The following is a 10,822-nucleotide window of genomic DNA, read 5'->3' as shown; positions in this document are numbered from 1 at the left end:
CTGCCAACTCTTGGGCTACTATTTTACCAACGAATAGTGGGATTGACTATCACATTATAAAGCCCCCACGGCTGAAAGGGCGAGCATGTTTGGTGGGATGGGGATGCAAACCCGCAACCCGCAGATTGCGAGTCGAGCGTCCTAACCACCTGGCCATGCCGGGTTCCACGTTATTGTAGTCCACTCTCTTAAAAACAGTAGCAGCTATCTTTCCTGCAAGAAAACATGGTTAATGACCAATTAGTGGTTCATAGTCTCGTGTGCAGATAAAGCAGGAAGTTATGTTGTTTACTTGAGTGCCTTTCTACATCCCAATTGAACACATTTACATTTGAACTAAAGTGGTAGCAAACATATGGAACCTTCCTGTACCAACATATTTATAGTTGCTTGAGGCCACCACAGTCTTGCAGTAGAAGTGTGAACTGCTCATTATTCCTGCTGCAAGGTGCTACTTCCAAAATTAATAACTTTTCTTTTTAATTTGTTTATTTGTCGGCCTTTAAGCAAAGCTACTTGAAAGGCTATCTGTGCTAGATGTTCTTAATTTTGAAATGATAGACTAGAGGGAATACGATTAGCCAAAACTGCCCACCACCAATTCTTTTTGGAGTAGTGGGATTTGACCACGTCTTATCACACACACACGACCCCAATGTGTAAAATGTGATTATATTTTTGGCAGTAAGAGGGCAGAAATTATGAAACCTTATGTACACAGTATAGTATATTAAATACGTGACTTGTTCGGTCGTTTTTCTTAGAAAAGATCAGGTTGTGGCTTGAGTGACTGTGACATTTAGCTTTACATAGCTAACTAAGTTTATGATCTATCAGAGGCTAAATTCACTCGAAGCTTTTAACACTAATATAAAAAACAACAACTTTAGAACACTGAATACCTCAATTCTTACCTTGAGATAAGCCAATAATAGCCTGAGTTCTGAAATAACTGTTAACTTGTAAAGGATTTCCCACTTTCCAACACTGACTGCAATGAGTTTATCAGAGTGCCAGTAACTCTGAGCAAAACTTTGACCTTCTCAAGATCTTCCAGTACCAGAAAATAATATCCAAATGTGAAGTTAATTTATTTAATTAATCGTTTATTATCAAAAACTACTTTGGACTGAATGATTTTTGGTTTTATGTCTGATGACTTTATTCCAAACATTACCTGTAAATCTAGTGGTCATGAGGTAGAAGTACTTCCAATACTTTTATTTCAAAAGCAAATTTTATAGCCTTAACTGCCATAAAATTTTTCTCCATTTAACAATAAGGTAGAATGTATATCATACGATATGCAGTTTGTGAATACATAATTCTTAATACGATAATTTTCTTTAGAATTCACACACTATACAAATGACCTTCTTCAATCCAACATTTTCTTGTGAAAAAATTACACACACATATAGAGAGCTTATTTTATTTCAAGGCACAAGATGTCAGAAAGGGGTTCAGCTTAAAATTACATTTGGGGGGGTGTTAAATTTGGATTAGAGAGTTTTCCACAATTCCTCTTTTGATGTAATTTCTAGTTTCATGTATTAATCCGGCTGATTTTCTGTTATTTTGATAATATACTTTTTCATTTATAGAAAAATAGCATCAATTGTTTGATAATCTCTAACGTACTTCTTATGTTCTACAATTCATGTATCTAAAGTTCTTCCAATTTTGTTAACAGAAACTTTTTTACAAGATTGACACGGTACTCTACCTTCAGATACAGACTTGTTCCGACATCTTGTACTCTGAAACAACATGGAATTTCAGCTATAAGTTTTGTGAAAAATTCCCTTACGAGCATTATGTTGGATGTAGAAGTGTCAAAATTTATGTTCCATAACAGTGGCTCTTAACCTGATTTTAAACAGAAATTTTTGTTTTATATATAACGACAACACATATTTATATTCATTTTAAGTATTAAGAAAACTATCTTTATACATTTTAGTACTTTTTGTTTTCCATTGTTTTACAATTTCCTTATCAATTTTAGTAACACCACTGAAATCTAAACTACGAATCTGTGGAAGATGTCCCAAAACTCTGTGCCTGTAACCATTTTCTAGTTCTAAAGGATTTCCATGAAGAGTGAGAGTGGATAACTTAAGGAGAACAGATAGTTTTCCAACTTCTGAAAACGATTTTATGTTGTTCCCATGTAGGTAAAGGATTATTAGATTCTTGAAGTGAGTAATGTCCTAAAAAAAAGATATATGAAAGTCTGCCTATATTCTATATCGAGTAAAATATATTAGAAAAAAAAAAGACTCCTTTGCAGTTCAGGCATAAGAATATAATAATGCACTACCAATATATTGCTGTCGTTCTGCAACTCAATCATTCAGATGCATTCTTTAATTACCGTGTTAGTAAATTATTTCTTTTTTCAATAACAACCCGTTTTTTAACTTTGATTACTACCATAAAAAGATTGCTACTTATTCAAGTAATATCAAAGCAATTCATGAAGAATAAAAGAAAGTACACCTTCAATGTAAAATAAGTTCAACGTTTACTTTTGCCTTTAACTTTATATGATAAGTTATCGTGCATTTTCATACAATTAAAACTCCACATGTTTTGGTGGGAAAAAATTCACTCATCTTCAGGAGACCAGAAGAAACATGGAAAATTTCATTTTTATACAAACGAGAGAACGTACAAGATTCGTATCTATACAGTGCCATCCACAGATTAGATTTCCAAAAATTCACTTCTGCGACACCCGGGCCTAGATCTCTATTCAAAATCATTTTATGTTTAGCAATTTCCAGAGATTCTCTTATGTTTAATTAATTTTTTAGTTTAAATTCTTTAAGTATTCGAACTTTATCTCATTCAATGTTATGCAAAGAGTTTGCCACATGTTCCGCCATGACCGAATCACTAGTTTTAAATTTTTCGACAGCATTTTTGTGCCCATTAATTCAAAACTTCAAATTTCTACTTGTCTGTCCAATATAATTTAAGCTACAACTGCACGAGATTTTATATACTACACGTTAATTCAATTTTGGGTATAAAACCAATAATGATGTTCATTAGGTTTAATAGAGAAGTCGTGTTTTTCATGAAAACTTTACCTATTTTTGTTGACAGTTTAATAAACTTTTATATAATGATACAAGGCATCATTATATAAACACTGAGAGAAATAACTTTACTGTTTGAGTTTATCTTACCTTTGTCACAAGACTAATTCTAGTTAAACTTCTACCAAAGTCCCAAAAATCATTATATAAACATTTGAACTTGCTCATATTAATAACAGTTTAAAAAATAAACATTACAGTATATGAGAAAAAGCTCTTACACTTACAATTTTATATCACTTAATATTTAATTCAATCAAATAAAATATTGATTTTAATTCTGATAAATGTATACATGGATATACGATCGTACGTTCACATGTGGAGCAGTGTACAACAAAACATAAATCTTCCAGAAATACAAGTTAATCAAGTCTTAATATCCATGTGCTAAAAAGTTTAGAATAACATAAAATACATTATGCTAAAAAGTAAACACAGCCTGTAGAAATGTTATAAAGGAAAGAAAGAAATATTGTTGACTGGACTAGAATTGATAATATTTTGTACCATGCGACAAAAAAAACTGCCAAGTTACAGCACTGGGATCAAAGAAGGATTATTTTGGTGAAAATAACATAAAACTGTGTCTGAACTTCATACATGAAGATGACAATCTAGGCAAAAAGTATGATCGAAAACTTAGAAATAAAGAAAGAAAACAAAGAAGAAAGAGATGGAAAACTTAAATATGAAGAATAATGCAAAAAATTAAAAGTTCAAGAGGTAAGAGGCATAAGTTGAAAGAAACACATAATATTTGAAGAAGAATTAAGAATGCAAATACACCTCATTCATGACAAGATCCATAAAAATATTGGGAACATACAGAGGGATTATAACGTTTTACGAAGTATAAAAAACAATTTCAATGATGTAAAAACAAAGACATCTTATAATAGACAGAAAGGTTATAACAGTAGACACGAGCATCAATAACAGAACATTTGAATAAAGAACTGGTAAAAGAAAAGATCACACCTCTTTCTCCATCTGCCAAAGAATCACAACCTAAAACACCATTTACAATAAAATATGGAATAGAAGAAATAATTAGTATACAAATATTTGTTTGTTTTGAATTTCATGCAAAGTTACACAAGGACTATCTGCACTAGCCATCTCTAATTTAGCAGTGAAAGACTAGATGGAAGGCAGCTAGTCATCACCACGCACCACCAACTCTTAGGCTACTCTTTTACCAATGAATAGTGGGATTGACTATCACATTATAATGCCCCCATGGTTAAAAGGGCAAGCATGTTTGGTGTGACGGGGACTCGAACCCACGACCCGCAGATTGCGAGTCGAGAGCCCTAACCACCTGGCCATGCCGGGCCTTAAACAGACCTAAATCGAATGCAGAGAAGTTTTATTTCAGCACATGGAGAACAAAATTATACACGCAATAAAACTAGTACCAATTAGTGCAAATTTAACATTATTTAGATTATCAATAACAGCATTTATAAACACAGTTCACAACTGTTTATACAAAATTTCTCTTCACTTCCAAGTGTAATTTACTTCAGCATGAATGCATAGATAAACATACGTTGACATTTAAGGAAGTTAATGATTATTTGGTCTTACCTCTTCAACAGCATTTAACATGTTAAAGCTGAGATCCAGCCAAGACAGCCTTTCAGGATCATATAACAGGCTATCGACAAAGCTTTTTAAACCACTGGATGTGACAAGATTATTATTATTAAAACGTATAGCCTTTGTATCAATTTTCCCTTTTTCTTTAACATATTTAAGCTTGCGTAGGCCTCCTTGTGGCACTTCACTTTGTGCTTCTGAAAAGTCCAGTTAAAAGAATTTTAATGTTTGATATTATTATATGGTATTTTCAAGCAAATAAATGTTTTAAAACTCAAATCTGGCACTAATACATCTCTGTACTATATGATATGAATATATCACAAATCAGGATAGTTTACACTCCCTATTTTCAAGTATCAGGCACTTATTAATGTTAATTTTCTTTTCATTATTATAAATGTCAAGCTGCAATTGCAAAGGTTTTTCATATAGAAGAGGTACTAATTATTGATGTATTTTTCATATAGAAGTAGTATTAATTGTTTATGTAAATTAGTACCTCTTCTATATGAAAAATACATCAACAATTAGTACCTCTTCTATATGAAATATACATATGAAAAATACATAAACAATTAGTACCTCTTCTATATGAAAAATACATAAATAATTAGTACCTCTTTTATTTGAAAAATACATAAACAATTAGTACCTCAATTAGTACCTCTTCTATCAACAATTAGTACCTCTTCTATATGAAAAATACATAAACAATTAGTACCTCTTCTATAAGAAAAATACATAAACAATTAATACCTCTTCTATAAGAAAAATACATAAACAATTAGTACCTCTTCTATATGAAAAATACATCAACAATTAGTACCTCTTCTATATGAAATATACATGTTGATGTATTTTTCTTATAGAAGAGGTACTAATTGTTTATGTATTTTTCTTAATTCATATATTCTAACATGTTACTGTCATCAAAAGTTTGAAGATTTTGGAACAAGTTCAGACTTGACATGGAGTAAAATTCAGAAAAGCATTTTGTTACACTGAGTTGAATAATTGTGTAATAAAAATTTATTACATCAATGTTTAGAGTTCATTTAATGTTGTTTTTCAAAAAGGCCAGATATACTAATAACTAGGCCAAAATCCTGAGATCCAATTAAAGATTTGATAGGATCTTGTACAAGATTGTTGCCTGGAAAGTTCTTGTAGGATTAACTACAAATCTTACAAGTATCCTTTATTGGTAGTCCAATATACATATAATTTCAGGTCAACAGAGGAAGTCTTAGTTCATCTAGGCTATCCCATCCACTATACTAGGCTCTAAAATAAAAATAAAACACTCAAAGCCAGCTATATTTACTAAGGCTTCCCTTAAATTCACTGTATCTACCACATCTGAAGCAAACCAATTCAAAGGCCAACCACCCTGTTAGTAAAATAAAGCTAACTCAGCTCAAGATGATTCCTACCCTACCATCAAGTACAAAGAAAGATGATGCATCAACACTATCAATCAATGCTCTTAACAATCTTAAACTCTTCAGTCAAATCCCCTCATTTCTTCAAGAAAAAGCAATTTGATAGATCTTGACCATTTCATCTAAGGTATCATTCTGTTATCCCTTCTCTGAACCTTTTCCAGCAATTCAATGTCCTTTCTAAGGTAAGAAACCCGAGACTGAACAGAGTATTCCAAACGTGGCCAAACCAATGACTTTATAACTTCTTTAGACTTGTATTCAATATTTCAATGGATCAACACAAAATGCTATTTGCCTTGCTACTAAGATAGTTTTCTCAAGAGGCTGATGAACCAGAACACCAACATCTTTTTCTTCCATAACACATTTAAGGTTATTCCCATCAAATTTATTCTGTGATGTCCTACATGTATATTCTTGCATTTATTGTACTTAAAACCATCTACCGTTTATTCATTAAATAATCCAAATCCTCTTGTATAACAGCAGCAGCACCCAAAACTTTAATGTTGTCAGCAAATTTACATAATCTGTTGACCATTCCTTCATCTATAATACTGATGTAAATCAAAAAGAGCAAAGGTCCTAACATTGAGCCCTGAGAGACCCCACTCATGACAATGGTAGAAGATTAGTTAGACAAGATTTTTCCTAAGTGAAACCATGTTTAAAAACTTTTCCCACTACTGACATGAAACTAATAGGCCTATAATGAGTGGAACAGTTTTTATCAGCTCACTTGAAAAGTGTAGTAACATTAATTAAATTCCAAAATCCTTGTGTAAATATTATCTGGTCCAGGAGCTTTACCACTCTTTAAACTTCTCAATTTTTTCTTGACAATTTCAGAATTAATGTGATCATCTTGTTCGATCTAACAACAGTTCAAATTAAGTAATATTGCTTAAATCTTCATTGGTAAGTACTGAAGAAAAAGTACAATTTAATAACCCAACCATCCCATTATCATCCTGTATCATTCCTCATTCTGTATCATTCCTCATCCTGTATCATTCCTCATCCAGTATCATTCCTCATTCTGTATCATTCCTCATTTTTTATCATTCCTCATTCTGTATCGGGAATGATACAGAATGAGGAATGATACAGGATGAGGAATGATACAGAATGAGGAATCATTTTGTATCATTCCTGTATCATTCCTCATCCTGTATCATTCCTCATTCTGTATCATTCCTCATTCTGTATCATTCCTCATTCTGTATCATCCTGTATCATTCCTCATTCTGTATCATTCCTCATTCTGTATCATTCCTCATTTTGTATCATTCCTCATCCTGTATCATTCCTCATTCTGTATCATTCCTCATTCTGTATACCTTTAATGTATTTGAAGAAATCCTTACTATATATTTCAACATTTTCAATAAAATTTTTGATTTCCTAATTTCTCATTTGACCAACTCTTTTGATCTTCTAAAGCTCCCATCATCACAGTTAATTTCAATATCTTAAATTTATAATGGTTTTCTTCAATTTTATTTTTGAAAACCAGCTTGATATACTTCTATTTCCAGCAACTTTTTTCTATTCTATAAGGAAAACATCTACCTTGAATACTTAAGAGTTAATTTTAAAACAATTTCCATATTTGATCAGTATTTCCAATTAATTCATTGGCCCAATTTATATCACACAATACTTATCTCAACCATTCAAAGTTTGAGATTTGGAACCAGATTTCGTCATTCCTTATATCCATATGCAGCAAAACGTCAAACCTAATTAAGCAATGATAACTTGCACCCAGATGTTCCCCAATCTTCACCCTATCGACAACTTCTACATTGGTCATATAAAGAAATCTTAAATATCAGGATAATAAAAAGTAATCTTACAAGATCTTGTTAAATTTCTTATCAAGATATTGCAAGAACTGTAACATCTCGTGAAGACCCTGCAAGATCTTTAATGATCTTGACATATTTTGCAAAGATCTTAAAGAAACTTGAGTTCATGGGCATCCATAATTGAGAAACATAATTTTTTCTTTATTCATTCAGCATATGCATACAAATCTTTTTATTCAATTCACAATTTCACACTACTTTGCCACCCCCTGGAAAACTTTGCCCCTCACTGGAAAAATTTCTGCAGATGTCCATAGCTGAGTTGAGTGCTTATAGCTTCTTAATTATTCACATTTCACAGGTTTTAATAACTAAAGATACTGTTAACGATCTGATAGAATCGTGTACAAGGTTATCAACTGTGCATTATTTTTATTAACTTTGCATACAATATATTCATCTGCTTGTTGGTCATAACACAAGTTATAAGTAAAATGATAAACACACTGAAAGTAATTTTTCTGGATAAAAAAAAACAACTGAAACAGCTTTTCAGAAAGTATATAAAGACAAGAAATACATGCTAATTAATTCAACAAAAACCCACTTACCTAGAATAGAAGTCAGGAATCGAAAGGAATAATCCAAAGGAGGTAAAGTCATGATGTCTTAAAAATAAAAAAGTAATGTTTATGTTCCAGTGTATCTCAAAATGACAAAACATTTCTAGAATATTTAGATTATTGATGTTATAAATAATAGTTAACAGACTAAGGAGACTTGCATTTATATCACACAAATTATACATCTAATTACAGTTACCTTTGAAGTAGAAGGCTACTGTAATGCATTCGCATATTTTTAGTTTGTCAATAAATATTTTTTGACAGCTTAAAGTTTTTCATATAGTTTAGCATCATCAAATGTTTTTTGTATTATACATATAACATTTTAGAAGTTATTCTGACTTTCTGAAGACCTTCAATTCAGCTCATATATCTTGTACTTTGTTAGTGTCACTGAATAAAACAACAGAAACTTGCTTTTGGAATTCAAAATTTGTATTTGTTACATACTTTAAGTTTAAAACTGGTGTTTTAAATCATTGCACTACTTAGCTTCACAGCATCTTTAAAGTACAAAAACTGTAAAATAGCCATTAAACTTGAACATAAGTACTGTTTTAATTTGAAATGAACCATAGTCCTAGATAAATTAAATGTACTAACTTTATTACACTGAAAATTAACATATCCAAATATGTGCTTTCTTAAAGACGTTATAAGAAAATAACATTTTTTGTTAAAAAAAAATAGATATCAAGATAGCTTGTAAGGATCAATATCATAAATGCATTTAAATATCTAACTTTTAAAGTAAAAAACATGTAATTTAGAAAACAAATATTTAAAACTCCCTTGTGTGAACAAATAGTGATTCCTGGCATGAAAAAATGCCACTAGAAATTTTTATTTTTTAGTAGTGCCTATTCCCGATATTTTTTATAAATTCTGAAGCTAATACTGTAAATTCAAATCAATTAATCTAAAAAACATTTAAATACTCATCAGTCTTATTAAATCGAATACTTGTATTTATAACAGATATGTGTGATAAACAAATGAATCAGGTAGACAAGAGTACTGTTTATTTGAATGTATTATAATTTACGTCAGTAAAGACTAAAGTATAAAATTTTGCAAACAGCAAACAGTTAAGGTCAGAGTCACATATTACAGTTACAACTTACATATATCATTGTTTTGACTTTGAGTCTATATCCTCAAAACAAAAAGTCTAACAATACATAACTACCATGGCAAAAATCAGTTTAGTTTTCATCAACATATTATAGTTGAAAAAAAAAAGGAGTAGAGGGAGCGGGAAACCTGTAATTTTTATGGTAATTCGACTCTCTCTTTAGAAGTATCCAGTTTCATACGTTAGGCCAACTTAAGTTGTAGTTACTCAATACACGACTGTCGTTCACTTACTGTTCAAAAGCGTGTTATGCACCACAGACGACTTAATTTGAGTGCTTATATCTTCTTCGGTATTCGCATTTTACAACACTTAATAGGTTTTGGTGGCAAAGGCGTCAAGTTCTCATCGTCGAGCTGATTTTCATGTTGAGCAATCTTTCCTTTCTTATGTGTTTCTCTCGTGAAATAGCACGTTGTGTGAAAGTTTTTTTTTTTTTTTTTTTTACTATGAGTTACATCCTAAAATTGTTAAAAACAAAAACAAAACATCAACGACGCGGATAAGCATAGTGCATTTCTATGTCATCTAGGTTCGGTTTGGTTAATATGTGCTCACTTAGTAGCATGTAATGTTTCGAACTGATCGTGCAGTTTTTTTTAATTCACTATATCCAAGATATACCTATATCACTGCACATCTTGTTTTCATGATTATTTATTTTACTATGGACACTTTTCTGTATGCGATAATTTGGTTCAAGTAGGTAACTTTAAACTATTCTTGTATATTCCGGTCAATTTCATTTATGTCACCACCAGAGCCACTTCTAGGATTTAGTTAGTCAGTCCAACAACATTGCCCAATTTAGAAACCAATGGACTGTGGTGAAAAGGCATGGTGAGAGGCATTTCAGGCTCAGTTGAAAATAATTTCCAGAGTGAGTGTTGGAATGGTGAACATTAAGCTATTAATCTTGTTGCCGATTTAAACGGACCAGCTTTAACATCATGAAGTAGCCTTCCAGCTGAAAGCCATGAAAACTATCAAACAGGTTCAGTGAAACACATGCCAGAAGGAAATATCCACAATAAAGCTTGGTAGTAGGGAATGGTAGGAAGAAGAGATATGAGCTGAACTTGCAGAACAT

General features: G+C 31.5%; 1 protein-coding gene across 3 annotated transcripts; it reads right to left on the bottom strand.

The window, feature by feature from the left end:
- Window positions 1-1,200: 1,200 nt before the first annotated feature.
- On the bottom strand, window positions 1,201-10,406 carry LOC106469916 (leucine-rich repeat-containing protein 51-like). Of its 3 annotated transcripts, none has more exons than XM_013930434.2 (4): window positions 9,966-10,406; window positions 8,583-8,639; window positions 4,701-4,909; window positions 1,201-2,213 (listed from the first exon to the last, which is right to left on the bottom strand). In XM_013930434.2, the coding sequence occupies exons 2-4, from the start codon at window positions 8,632-8,634 to the stop codon at window positions 1,929-1,931; spliced, it is 546 nt and encodes a 181-aa protein (XP_013785888.1). In that variant the 5' UTR covers window positions 8,635-8,639; window positions 9,966-10,406; the 3' UTR covers window positions 1,201-1,928. The 3 variants fall into 3 exon arrangements, with proteins under 3 accessions (XP_013785888.1, XP_022254197.1, XP_022254196.1); XM_022398489.1 differs by lacking the exon at window positions 9,966-10,406 and adding an exon at window positions 9,861-9,950; XM_022398488.1 differs by lacking the exon at window positions 9,966-10,406 and adding an exon at window positions 9,722-9,846.
- Between the last annotated feature and the right edge of the window lie 416 nt (window positions 10,407-10,822).

Source organism: Limulus polyphemus, unplaced genomic scaffold, assembly GCF_000517525.1.
Source record: "Limulus polyphemus unplaced genomic scaffold, Limulus_polyphemus-2.1.2 Scaffold3721, whole genome shotgun sequence".
Taxonomy (NCBI): Eukaryota; Metazoa; Arthropoda; class Merostomata; order Xiphosura; family Limulidae; genus Limulus; species Limulus polyphemus.
Note: the sequence above shows the minus strand (reverse complement) of the source record. Positions and strands in the feature narration are given on the sequence as shown.

Coding starts and splice junctions, on each gene's coding strand:
- LOC106469916 (XM_013930434.2), bottom strand. CDS start 8,634: ATGACTTTACCTCCTTTGGATTATTCCTTTCGATTCCTGACTTCTATT. Junction 4,910..8,582: donor ATTCCTGACTTCTATTCTAG/GTAAGTGGGTTT, acceptor TGGACTTTTCAG/AAGCACAAAGTGAAGTGCCA. Junction 2,214..4,700: donor TGTTAAATGCTGTTGAAGAG/GTAAGACCAAAT, acceptor TCTTTTTTTTAG/GACATTACTCACTTCAAGAA.